This window comes from Coptis chinensis, chromosome 8 (assembly GCF_015680905.1).
Source record: "Coptis chinensis isolate HL-2020 chromosome 8, ASM1568090v1, whole genome shotgun sequence".
Lineage (NCBI taxonomy): Eukaryota > Viridiplantae > Streptophyta > Magnoliopsida > Ranunculales > Ranunculaceae > Coptis > Coptis chinensis.
In genome coordinates, this window is record NC_141463.1 from 24,335,952 (window position 1) to 24,350,000 (window position 14,049).

General features: G+C 36.4%; 1 protein-coding gene and 1 long non-coding RNA gene across 4 annotated transcripts in view; one reads left to right on the plus strand and one right to left on the minus strand.

Moving 5' to 3' along the window:
- The window catches only part of LOC147480698 (calcium-dependent lipid-binding family protein), an 80,780-nt gene extending 68,836 nt beyond the window's left edge, over nt 1-11,944 (minus strand). For 2 of the 3 annotated variants that reach the window (XM_086577919.1, XM_086577918.1), the window contains exons 1-15: nt 11,779-11,941; nt 11,629-11,710; nt 11,440-11,543; nt 10,794-10,889; nt 10,629-10,676; nt 9,416-9,466; nt 9,162-9,265; nt 8,953-9,070; nt 5,067-5,168; nt 4,766-4,966; nt 4,519-4,676; nt 2,576-2,734; nt 2,376-2,459; nt 1,876-2,227; nt 1,665-1,778 (exon numbers count right to left, since the gene is read on the minus strand). In XM_086577919.1, coding sequence (XP_086434045.1) covers nt 1,665-1,778; nt 1,876-2,227; nt 2,376-2,459; nt 2,576-2,734; nt 4,519-4,676; nt 4,766-4,966; nt 5,067-5,168; nt 8,953-9,070; nt 9,162-9,265; nt 9,416-9,466; nt 10,629-10,676; nt 10,794-10,889; nt 11,440-11,543; nt 11,629-11,710; nt 11,779-11,793 — 1,788 coding nt within the window. In that variant the 5' untranslated portion in view covers nt 11,794-11,941. Of the gene's footprint in view, nt 1-1,664; nt 1,779-1,875; nt 2,228-2,375; nt 2,460-2,575; nt 2,735-4,518; nt 4,677-4,765; nt 4,967-5,066; nt 5,169-8,952; nt 9,071-9,161; nt 9,266-9,415; nt 9,467-10,628; nt 10,677-10,793; nt 10,890-11,439; nt 11,544-11,628; nt 11,711-11,778 lie in introns of all 3 variants that reach the window. The other variant, XM_086577920.1, reaches the window with a different exon arrangement.
- Nucleotides 5,815-9,476, plus strand: LOC147480699 (uncharacterized). The gene is made up of 2 exons (XR_015204973.1): nt 5,815-7,957; nt 8,101-9,476. It is a non-coding gene; the product is annotated as an uncharacterized LOC147480699 (long non-coding RNA).
- Nucleotides 11,945-14,049: the final 2,105 nt, after the last annotated feature.

The following is a 14,049-nucleotide window of genomic DNA, read 5'->3' on the forward strand; positions in this document are numbered from 1 at the left end:
GTAAGAAAGCTGATCTTAATAGTGATTAAAGAACATCTTAAAAACTACAGGTAAAGAAAGGTAAAGAAGATCAATTAAAGTGAAGTTGTCGCTGCCTCAAAACCAATAGAAAAAAGAACCCCATTTCATTTTTTTAATCTCAAACCAGCACTACTTTGCTAGCAGCCATTGTTAACATTTTTTGAGGTTACGGTGATGTTAATAATTGGAGTTAGACCGACTGCAAATTTGGGTCCATTTATCGTCTTCTATAAACTGATTCACACTTTCTCATGTAAAACCAGTAATTAATTGTAATTTTCACAAAACAAATACCGACTTAAATCCATTGAGAGAGAGAGAGCCAAGTAAATCAACTCCTAAAGAGGGAAATTATGTTTTATGAAATTAGTTTTATTTGTTGGTCTTCTAATGGACGTATGAACAAAAAGATCAATTCAAGTTGAAGAGAAGAAGAACAGATATTAGAGAAGAAGACGCCAAAAATAAAGGGAGTAGTTTCTCACTCCTGAAAAGGCTAGCTACTGTTGTTTCTTTTTCCACAACTTCACGTACGTGGCATAGTGTGGGATCCACTTTTTTCAGTTGCCTAGACACCCAAATACTTAAACACATTTCCTATTTTTTGTTTCAGGTCCGCAAATGGGCATCCGTCTAAGAGCTTCACTATATATATACACAATCCTTCTCTAAAAAGTAGCTACGTAAGTTAACTTAAAATAAATACGTAGATAAAACTTCACCTAGAAAATGAATTCAACCCCAATGTTTTGTGGATGTGATATACCCACTATAAAGATCGTCTCCATAAAATTTCAGCTCATTTGAAAACCTCCAGCATTGGCAAAACATTATTGCAAAAACTCAACATTTCTAGACCATTAGATTTATTTTTAAAGATGACAACAATTTTTATATATGTTAGACCTTTCCAAATGAGCTGAAATTTTGTGGAGATGATTTTTATGGTGAGTGCTTCATAACAACAAAAAAAATTAAGTTTGAATTCATTTTATAGGTCAAGTTTTACTTACGTACTTATTTTAAGTTAAACTTAAGTAGCTACTTTTTAAAAAATGACTATATGTGTGTGTGTGTGTGTGTGCGTGTGTGTGTGTGGGAAGATAGAGCCATTCCATCGACTTACAAATTGAATTAAGACCCGATTTTTTGTGGATATGATCTTCTCACAAGGGATAGCATGCCCACAAAATTTCATCCTATTTGGACATGCGAAAACTAGAGTTCAATTTTGAACGTTTATCTAATAGTCCAAAATTTTCCGATTTCATAATAACACTTAATTAGGTTAGACATATTTGAATGAAATGAAATTTGGTGGGTATTCATGGTGGGGAGATCATATATATATATAGCCCAACTCTTAAACGGACTAGTCCGTTTACGGACATGTGTCTTGAACAGCTTATATAGTGTCTTGAACAACTTTTTTAATTTACGCTTATTAACTTTTTAATTTATTCTTATATATGACCCTATATAAGCTGTGCAAAACATTATATAAGCTGCGCAAGACACTATATAACATGTCCGTAAACGGACGTCCGTTTAAGAGCTGGGCTGTATATATATACGCGTGTGTGTGTGGTAGAAAAGGAGAGATTAAAATAGCATTCAACTAAGTGACAAGTTAAAATAAATACCGTAACGTGACATGGAGCAATTGTTGCCGAAAGCCGCCAGTCCACATTCTCACCTATTGGAGAGTAGACAAAGGTAGCAGCTAAAGCATTCACCTTCCGCTCACTACTGACACTCTGCAATTCATTTCGCACACCTCTCACCACAATATGAATTGAGAAGATCTAGTACACCAGAAATGACAGAGATCATTGATATTTTATTTAAACACACCTGTGCAAGAGAGCCTTCGGGAGCAGATAACCCGTAAAATTTCAGTGACACATCACAGTGGGTGCTCCGGTGATAAAACTTTGAGGTGACATGAAGTTGTTCAAATCTACCGCAAACAATCTCAGTTCGATTACTACTAATGATCCGTGCAGCAGCCTGACCAACAGAAACATTTACCAGGAATTGCATCATATTGTGTGTAGTCTTCCCTGAATGGAAGGTCAGATCCTCATCAGGTTGGTAGCTCAGTAGCTTATTGATTGCCTGCCATTCTTCTTTAGTTAGTCTTTCTTCTTCCACTTGTGATCCCTCATTATCCTTCTTAGCAGAGACATCATCAGAGGATGTGCGCCTGAATATGATGAAACAAAGCTGTCATTAGGTGCATAATTCACAAGCAGCACTAAGAATAAAGCAATGAAGATAGATAATCAACAACCATAGCGTATGATGATACACAATCACTTAAAAAAGAAAGATAAACCAAAATTCTCACAAACCATGTGAAAGAAAACCAACTTCTCTTCATTTGACTCTTCTGTTCCATTGCTTTTACCGATTCTACCTTGGCATGTGCAAGTAACCTAAGACAGTAAACTTTAAAAGTTAATTTGATAGGACAGTTGACAGCAAATAAAATCTGAATCTCTAAGTTAATTATAAGTTTGCTAGTAAAACAGGGTGGAATCAAATTTCCTACCTCCACAGAAGAATTACTTTGGAATCCAGATCTTTCTCAATTTCCCTAATCTCAGTGTTATCAACTGTTGACAACAGTTTCAAGGAGCTAGCATACAGCTGAATATAACGTCGACGAAGCTGACAAAGATATCGAATTTTGTCCCAGGAAAACCGATAGCTGCAAAGATAGGAATATGTGAATTTCAGTTCAACAAACTTCAGAGCATCTGTTTCTGACCTCCCTAACAACAGACAAGGAATAATGACACCAATGAACCAATTCTTAGGGTTTTTTTTTTATTCTTAAACTTACTACAACTAGGCCCAAAGGCTCATCAAAGTCTGATGGGTAATCGAACGGGGAGATTATTTGATCAAGCAAAACCTGGGTTGTTTCCACTTAAGCATCTACACTGCCTCTACATCACCAGCATGCCACATGGACACTATTCCAAAGGGTATTGACAGGGAGCCTTAATTGGATTCCATTGTTCCACCACATTGGAATAACATCGTCAACACTAAGGGCGCAAAAATTATCTTCGGTGTTTTGAGCTAGGCCCTCTCCTCTCTCACTTTCCTCCTTGGCTTCATAAACAAAACTGCCCAACCATGGCAGTGGTCCCAAACTTACTGTGCTTTTCGATACAAAACGTCCAAAATTCACACTTCGGAATTCCACAAGTCATGCTCTTTGTGGACTAACTTCATAACTGATAAAGGTCAAACAACTCTTCAGATTGACTTAATATAATAAAAAATGATATAGTTACTCGCCTACTCTGACAAAGTCAGAACTCTGTTTGTCCGGACATCACTTCAAGTACTAGCATAACTGGTATAACAAAGCTAAATTAACAAAAGTTATAAGAAAATTTATACTAGATCTAAATCTATATAATAAGATAGGGTTTTTTTAGCACTAGAAGACAAAATAATAAACAAAGGGTGGTCCAGATCGAATTTAGCACTATCCAACAGCTGCTGTGCATGATTTTAGTAGTTGATAATTAAACTTTGTCCAGAGCATATTACAGAGCATACGCTGTATGGCCAGACAGGTTGGTAAACAGCCATTCCGTAGTGGCTGGTCGCAGGTTCGAGTTCTGCCACGACAAGTTTTGTTTTTTATCCTGTCATCAAGTTTAATTAATTTAATAAAAGAAGAGCATGGCCTGTAGGGAGTCGAGCCTGGGTTCTTCACCCGAACAGTGGTGGAAAATAATACGCATCAGTCCATCATGCAACCCAGTCTAACTGATTATTTTTGGAGACCTTATAAATACTTATTATGAACACTGGGTGACAACATTTCCTAAGGCGTGCACCAATGAGTGTCTTTAAGACACAGGCATATACTAGCTTTACATATGCTTTACTCTAAAGCATAAGTCCCGTTCATGTTGAGTTTATGGGGAAAGTGGCTTATGTTCATTTTATTTTTAACTGGGGCACTTTTGTAATTTGAGGGCATGCATGGCTATAAACTTGTTATAATTTATCACTACCTAGGATCACTTATATAATTTCTAACATTTTTAACTTGAAAGTTGAATAAAAAGAACTGATTTGTATCGATACTAAAACAAAATAAGATAAATAGTATGTCCTACTTATGTAAAGGCATTAGAAGGGGTTATCAATGTTTGCAACTCTTTTACTTGGATACGTTGGTATTCTCGCTCCCACACTCACTTCTGCTCTATGCTTTGGCTACTTAACATCATTGCAATGAATTTTAAATCATAAATGAGAAAAGGTGCACATAAACAATGCTCTTTTTAGATGAAACCCAGATATATTTAAACAGTGCTTCGCTAAACTTATTTTATTGGCGTAGCCTAACTGACACGGTGATATCCAATAGTATGACCATATCATATCATCATTAACTGGAAAGGGGGGGTGGGGGTCGGTGTTATAAGACTATTAATTTATAAGATTTCAAGTATGGAGGCGTACCACATTTTCTTCTGCTGAAGACCAGCTAGAACCGCATACCGCCACCATTGAAGAGGATCATCAGAAACTGGCACCATGGGTCTCAAATGAGAAACATCAACGTGGGTCTTAAATCTTGAAACAACTTCCAGAAGTTTTAAGCAATCGTGATATTGAGCCTGAGAAATGAGAAATAGCAAGTAAAATCTCAAATTGAGAAGTAAACCTAACAGATTGAAGAAATATAGTGAATGCCTAGAAATACAACCTCTGTGATACTTAAAGAGACATCATTAAGGGCAAGTGATGCTTTTTCGAATGGAACGTCTGGATCCTTCCTTTCTTGATTCCCAATGCGGTGATATTTAAGTACTGCATTGATTGGTGAGACCAAGTACTCGCGATTCAGAGCCCACAAAGATCCCTTCCCATGATCGGCAGAAGGTTCACTGATACCATCTTCAAATATCTAAGGAGAAAAAATCCAATAAATTAATGATAAAAGGGAACAAAAGTTTAACAGTTTACAGATGCCGTGGGCTACGAATAAAGATAGATTAACAACCAACCTCAATCCATTCTTGAGGACTCAAATCTTCCCATTTTTTATCAATCTTCCACGGTATGCTGTCAGAGTCATGATACACAGCCAGCCTCTCAAGTTGCAGTGACTAATACATAAGAACCTTCTATTTGTCAGTCTATATAATATGTAGTCATTGTGCTGGAATATATCTTAAATTGATCAACCATTTCTAACAGATAAACTAATCAACGTCCCAGTGACTTTCCAATATATTAATATAAACAGGTTTTCAACCACTTATTACTTTTTCAAGTTATATGCCTATAACCTACATTTCAGAGTATAAACAAGAAAGCCTGGAAAACCATAATAGCTTCAGAGAGATCACAGTAAATTCGAAGTAGGATAAAAGACCTAATTAGTACCATAAGAGGCATCCGATAAAAGATTATCCTTCTAGGATAATAAGCACGTGCAGGTTAACTGAATAAGCTTAATCCCATTTTAGTTAACCACATGAAAGAACCAATTTTTAGGTTGTCAGCATAAATTATGCCCTTCCAAAATCATATTGAAGACAGTTTATGTGGAGTCACGAAATGAACTCTCTTCAAAGAGCATAATATGATAATAGTAGTATTGAACACATCCTTTTTCAATCAATGCAGGCCTAGAATTCCGTGGATGTGAATAAAGTACAAGGAACCAAAATGTGTGGAACATATTGTGATGTAGAACATGAGTTCGTTTCTTTCAAGTTATAGGCATGCGCCTATAGGTTCGGTGATCAAGCCCATGGGTCGTGAGCCCACTAGTTTAGTTGTTGCTTTATTATTATTAGTATAAATAAGAGGCTTATAATTAGGGTCCTTTAGAGTTGTGTTATTGAGAATATTTCAGAGAGAAATAAATATTTGTTTTAGTTTTAGTTTTAGTTGTTTTGTTTAATTCAAGAGTAGATTATGATAAACTAAAGCTTCCGCCAGTTTAATCTATATCATTTGGTATCGGAGCGCGAATCATTACTGAATAAAATTCAATTTTGTTTTTCTTCTTATTCGTTTTAATTTTTCGTGTATTGTTCATCGGGGTACTGTTCACAAGGATGTTGTTCATTGAAAACACCATTCATATGTTCATAGTGTTACTGTTCACCCGAAAATTAATTTTCCATCTTTTTCTTCTTCTCATCAAAGATTCAATTTTTAGGTCAATTACCGATTTGTTTTCCGTTTTAAAGTTTAAAGTTTTAATCTATCTTTTACAGAGTTATGTCGATAGATCTAACTGACATGACAGAATCAGAGTTAAATCAGTTTTATAAAGATAACTGGGATGTAGGATAGGGTACTGGCGCTGAAATTGACTGGGATGCGCCTAATCCCAATCTAGGTGAGCCTTTGTGGGATGCACCAAGTACTGAGGACACCGTGTTAAGAGCAATGCCGACTTCAACTGTTCAAGCAAAACCATCAGCTCAAAATTCCCCAAAACAGTATCCACAAGACAATACCCAATAATGGCAACAACACACTTCTCCTTAGTTGCAAGTTGCAACACCAGCAAGGATCGTTGTGGAGGGCGATAAGGAGACAAGAAAGCAACATTCTATTTTCAGAACCAGATGTATTAGTAAAAGTAAGTTGTGTGACGTTGTTATTGATAGTGGTTCTACTGATAATCTAGTTTCCCAGGAGATGGTCGATAAACTAGAACTACATACCACTAAACATCCTAAACCGTTTTCTATCCAATGGTTTAAAAAGAGAGATCCAGTGGCAGTCAATCATGAATCTTTAGTTCCATTGACTATAGGACCTTATAATGATACAATAATGTGCACTATTGTTCTAATGAATGTCTGTCATCTCCTTCTAGGGAGTCCCTAACAGTTTGATCACAAGAGTATTCATGATGGTGCTAAGAACACTCACTCATTCTTGCATAACGGCAAGAGATTAATCTTGGAACCGCTCAAACCACCAGACATAGAAACCACTATCTGTACGACATTCTTGGCTGAAGCACGGGAATCTGGTATGTTTTTCTCTCTCACATTGCATGAGGAAAATAAGTATGACAAAAATCCAGAAATTGAGGCAGCAGGCCCTGTTCAAGCCATACCAAGCCTAACAGTGGCCAGCCATGATGCATCCACTTCTATGCCCGTTCTGGCTTCTTCTACTTTTTCTTCGATACGTTCAGCTTTTTGTTTAGATTAATTTTTTTCTTCTTTTTCTAGTGGTGATGCTTTATTTGTTGATGACGGATGTACTATGGAGTTATACTATGTTAATTGGGATTCTCCTCCTATTTTTGATGATTGTCCGGAGGAGGAACATGATAGTTTTTTAGATACTCCAATTTTTTGTGAATACGGAGTGGACGAATCTGGATTTTGTGTCACTACTCCCTCTTTGTCTAAGAATCTTTTTGTTGAGTATATCGATCCGGTTTGGGAGGATTTTGATATTCAGTATACAAAGCTCTTTAGTACGAGTATTACTGTTAGGATCTGATTTACAATAACCAAACCCAACCCGAAACCTGAAAACAAAATCCCAAACTGCTGGTTTTAGAATCAATGGATTGGGCTCGGGTCATTACCAGCCCTATAAAAAACGCCACAATATGGAGAAAAAAATGTTTTTTTGCAGCCAAAAAGCAGCTTTTAGCTTAATAAAACCATAGCTAAATGCTTCTGATAAAAAAAATTATATGGGTGGGATAGAGCCACATTGTGCACACATCCAAGAAAAATGTGGACTTCAGGGCTAATTTTTTGTAGATATGATCTTCTCGCCATGGAGAACATGCCCACAAAAATTCAACTCATTCAAAGAACTCCAACATTATCAAAGTTTTTATGAAATCGGAAAATTCTGAGCTAAACTGTTGGATAAAAGAGCAAAATTAAACACTAGTTTTCACAAGGTTAGACATCCGCAGGTGTCGACTAGCAAAGTCGGTAAAACCTTTGGGTGATGATACCAGAGGTCTGGGGCTCGAACCCCGCCAGCATCAAAGAGTTACTGATCTCATTTTAAAACAGGCTTGCCAATCAAAAAAAAAAAAAGGTTAGACATCCAAATAAGATGATTTTTTATGAGGATGATCTCCATTGTGGGCAGATCATATCCACAAAATCAGGCCTTAATTCGTTTTGTATGTCAAAAAAGCGGGCGCAATGTGGCTTTAATGGATATGGCTCTATTCCTATTCCCTCTCCTACACATATATCAGTAAAAGATAATATATTGAGATAACTTTAGCAACTACATCAACGCCAAGAACAATAACATCCTATTGTTCAAGGACCAAAACCATAACCAAGCACACCCATACAAAATACCCAAAAAAGATAAATAACCAAAAGAAAATTACAGCTAAAATTTTCAAAACAAAACAAAATACCAATAATAGAAACAGAGAAAAAGACTAAATCCTAAATACCACCATGGTGGCACTATTAACACTACATCTTTCAACCTCCACCACCAGCAGTCACCCATCTCTCCAGTCTCCACCCTCCATCCTCCTTATAAATGATTTTGCGAGTTATAAGTGCTTCATAAGTGATTATTACCAACTAATAAGTGCTTCAAACATGATTATTTATTACCAATCAAAAAAAAATAACAAATAAATTTTTAAAAAAAAGTGTTGACCTCATATTGTAACCAAGCAGAACTACCTTATTAGGAAGTCAAAGCTCGCCACTTTGCTTTAATTTTGAACAGTCTTCCAACATTTCATTTAACCCTCACCTTAATTCATCACCTACTTATGCTTCTTTCAACATTTTCAACTACAGTGTCTACTCACAAATGTATCTATGTGTCCAGAATAAAATGGACTTGGTTTGAAATTTTTATACATCTGACCATTACCGGAAAACTTTTGATATCCTCATAAAATATAGAACTAACCTTCCGCAACTTGTCTAATGCACCACTTGTATCAAAGGTTTCATTGCCTTGTTCATCCATTGTAACAGCAGCAAGTTTAGCTAAAGTAACTCCAGAAGAGAATGGATGTCCCTGATTACTGCATATATTAAGATGATCAATTTTCAGAGAGAGTGAGGATAAAGGCAATGCTAAACGAAGCTCCAACAAGAGCGTGTAGGTAAATGGACCTGACAGAATCCTCGTATCTGATATGAACATTACTAATCGAAATCTTGAGATTTCCAATAATAGTCGCAATTAAAGAACCAAGCCATGAACTTCCACTAGGTGTCTGCAAAAAGAAATCAGCCAAATTAAGTTGGCTCCAGGAAAATTTGTCAGATATAATTTAGTGACAAGGACAAAGCCCTAACATAGCAAATACAAAGATAGAAATCAGCCATAGATGATAGCGAGGCAAAGTTACATAGCAGATACATACATTTTCCAATTTAGATCTAGCTTTTGCTTCCAGGGTTGCCGTTTCTGCTTCCTGTAAACACATAGAGATGAAGGAATTTCAGTTAAGACGCAACCTTCATTAAACCCTGGTCACCTAACGATAAATACATCTATAATATAGATTGCCTGCATGCAACTACTCAGCTATGGTTCATTTACATTGTTGGATTAAGTGAATCTTCGACAGATTGCAAATTATGGTCAGTATTCTGGAAGCTAAAACATCAACATTACTGATGCCATGTTCTTGGAACAAAGATACTAATAACATAAATCCTGGTATTATGTGCAGCTCAAAAGGACCAATATTCCTATTTGCTCTCTAAATGTAGAATCTTAATATTCCTATACACTGAATCTTAGACTTCATTTCTCGCTCCTACACTGTAGCTAGAATAATAGGATTCAAAGGATCTTGAACATCTCCACAGACAGTATTTTCATAAACCACGGAAGCAAAATCACTAAAACAAACCAATTAAATCTATCATAGAATACGTGACAAGAACTCTTTATCATTTCTCGCTCCTACACTGCAGCTAGAATAATAGGATTCAAAGGATCTTGAACATCTCCAAAGACAGTATTTTCATAAACCATGGATGCAAAATCACTCAAACAAACCAATTAAATATATCATAGAATACGTGACAAAAACTCTTTATATGTTGTCTCAAATAAAATGTTTCCAACCCAATAACAATAAATTACTGTTTGACCTTCTATTCGAAATAGATATAAAAGAGGCACTTTAAAGCTGCTTCCTAGATACCTAGAGCCTGCAAACTCCTGCCCTAGTATTATCAAAGTAGACAATGGGTCATGTTAAGGATTCCTTGAGTTCTTGAGTTTGGTATTGGCTTTCGATAGACATGGTAGAAAATTGCTCAAGCAGAATTCACCAGGCAGGGAAATAGAATTAGGAATAGCATGTAAAAGAAACAATTATCCTTTATTTTGGGAGAGGTAGGTACGCAGCAATACTTGAAATTTCAGTTGAAACATTTCAATTCTAAAAGATTAAAGCATCTGAATCTTGAATCTTAAACAATTGATCCCAGGGCTTTAATTGGAATACAGATATCGCTGAAAGAAGAGCATACACCAATTTGCTTCAAAGTTCATTAGTTCGCAAACTTAAAAAATGAAAAAGTTGTCTAGCAAACATGACAAAAATGATGAAATATTTGTACCTCAATTTGTCGAAGTTTGGCCTCAAAAATTTTTGTCCTATCCTCCTCCTACATATATTAAAAAAGAGAGGCTAACTTGAGCAACAAACAGAATCCTTCCATAATAAAGGACAACTGCCAATTAAAAATCCCCCCATAGAGATAACATATAGTACGAACAGCTACCTTGAGTGTGCTTCCATCAGGTGCAGGGTGAGCAAGAACAAAGACACGGTCAATAAGAACAATAACAGGCTCTTTTCCAAGACTTTTCCAAGGAACCTACAGGTCAAATATAAGAGACCAAGGATGAAAATATTAGAGTTGAAGGATGAGAATTTTTAACATATAAACTAGCAACCCAGCATATGTGTGTTCCTTTTTCTGGAAATAACCACATCTATGTAATTTTGAAATAATGTGTACTTTTAAATAATGTGACTCGTCATCTTCAATGTACCTTTCTCGATTGCAGAACCCATGTATTCTATATGGAAACTAAATTCTAGATTGGCTTACACTAAAGAAGCCTAACAAAAAACAAATTATTGATTATTGGTTAAAAAGGTTGAAATTAAAAGGAAAAATACAGGCATGTTATAACAAAAGGGCTCACAGACGTTTTTCCTCTTTAACTACATGAAAAAACTTCGGTTAACATCCTCGTGTCAAAAACAGAAATTATATGTCTAATATGTCCAATTGCCTCTCCTTGATAAAAATTCTTGATTCTCTAACACGTTCCTATCTACTTCTTCGTAACACATATCTAAGTTAAATATATCAAAAGGAAAATATAAACACCTCCGATGGGATAACTATAAAAAGTTACCTTTAATGTTATTGTACCGACAAAACCAGCTTTGACGATGACAGGAAGTCTCAATGCATTTAGGGCCTCTGCCTTCAATTTCAAGTCCTTGAGAACAACATCACCTATAACAGTCGAAAGTCTCGATACAACTTTAGACAAACACGTAACGTGATAATTTAAAAACAAAAAGTAGTACTATGTTCAAACCTTTCCAAACACTGATTCTTAAAGCTTCCGATGACAGCCCATAGACATATTCACCCAAATATTTTCGAAGCAAATGTAAAACCTACAACAGAAAAAGAAAAAGTTGATTGATATAAATTTGAAATCACCTTAAAAAAATATGATCCTTACGTGAGCTTCAAACATTGTGAGACGCGATCTTCATATGCTTTTTTACAAGAAACAATAATGATTTTTATTTCTCTCTTTCTTTCTCGAGACGAGACAAAAAATGAAGAAGAATGGGGAAATGAAAAACGCTTTTATGGGAAACTCCCCAGGGGGTTTGCCCTTTTTTGTTTCTTTGTCCTATTATTTCGTCTGCCACCACGTTGGAATTATTAACATTACCCAACCGGGTGTCTGGGTTCGACCAATTGGGTATGTGGGCGTGGGGGGCACCGAGCACGTCATATAGGATGGGCAGCAAACACTTACGAAAGGGGTCATATATATAATAAGTTCACACGCTTTCCCGCTAACAACATAACCATAGATTAAAACATAAATGGAACCACACTACAATCCATCAAGAGTTTTGATATACGGTGTACATCCTGACCTTGTACTGCCCATTTAGCCAACTCATGAGCTTCCATGTTAACGTTCCTACTAATCCAATGGAACTTGCAGAAACCAAAAAACCTACAGACCTCATCTACCACAAGTTTTATAAGTTCAAGTTTCCAATTACACAAATTCGACTCAACAGAGTTTACAGCATTTTGAATAGCTAGCATATTATCCCCCTCGAACAAAAAGGAGTTAGCTCCTATACTCCTAGCCAATTTTACTGCAACCTCTACTGCCACCATTTCTGCTTCCTCTACATCTCTTGCTATAAACCTCATTGAAGCTGCTCCTATTAGACTCCCGTCATTATCCCATGTCATAGCTCCAGCTACTGCATATCCAGTATCCCTGAATAATGCAATATCAAATCTTATTATTACTGTATCTACTTCAATTGCATAAAATAAATTTTCACTAAGACAGTTATTGAATTGTATGGAAACCATATTCGGGACTGTTGATTCCCAACTCCCTGGTTGCCTTCGAAGGCCTTGAGGACCCTACTCCACATAGCGAAAGTCCTTCTTATTAAACTTTCTCTATTCTTGCTTTTGCCTTCAAACTTCACTTTGTTTCTTGTTTCCCAAAGTTCATGCATGATTATCATAGCCAAAATTCCTTTTTCTGCTACTCCATCATCATGGTCCTTGGTCCACTCAACAAACATGTCCAGCCACTCCCTTACAGTATTACCATCTACCTCTTCCATTCTGCCCCAATGTTGGAGCCAAACCAAATCGATTGAACCCATTCACATCAAAAGAACAGATGTATTAGGCCCTCTTCTACTGAGCAAATCCCCCGTAGGAAGACTGCCCATATACAACTTCCAAAGAAAGATCTGTATACTGGTTGTGATAGGTGTTTTCCAGATAGCTTTAACAAGCATCATGTTGATAGAGAAGGATTGTGTTATCTCTTGATTTCCCATCAGCTCCTGATAAGCTGACTTAACTGTGAGTGTACCATTTCTAGTACTCATCCATCTAAGTTTATCATGTTCGCCATAATTAGGCTTGATGATCACTTGCTTGATGAGATTGCTAACTGCTGGTGGAAATAGGTGATCAATCCTATTTGTATATGTAACGCCCGTATTTAAAATATGTATTTATTTATTTATTTATTTATTTAAAATTCGCTGGATTGGATTTGGGATATGTGGGCATGGTTTCTGGGCTCGAGTCTGTGTTGGGCTTGGGTTTCAAACCCAAGTATATATTCGTATTGTTCTGGAGAATATGGTTCTTAGATAATAAAATAATAAAAATGGAGGCGGCTTGTTTGCTCGAGCGTTGGACCGCGACGACTCGGACTATGATGAATTCGTAGGAGTTGTTAATACAGGTGAGTAGTTATAGTTTTTATGTTTTCACCGTATCTATGGGTACTATACGTACATAGTTTTTCTTCCGCTCAGTTTTTATCTATTTTTCTCTGTCATTATTTTTCTGTTCATTTTGTGAATTGTTGAATTGGTTAGAGATTAATACTTTCAGTGCTTAACCATTAAAACATTGAAACTCTTAAGTGAACTGTTGGAACTCGGAATAGGTCGAAAATGGTGGCGCGAACCCTAAACCTCGTCCTGTATTGTATGTTTATCATGGAACCGTTATAGTGTTGTGTGGGTATATGGTTTAGAACTGTTGTATTGTGTTGTGGATTGGGTAAATTGTTGGTGGTGTGGGAAGATTGTCGGTTTGATGTTGGGCAGATGTCGGGGTTGTTGATAGCTTTGAACAGCGTCAATGGAAGTCGAGTTGTTTCTATAAGTGGTGAATGATGTTGGAATCGAGTTGGGTAGTATAGTATAGTGTGGGTTTTGGT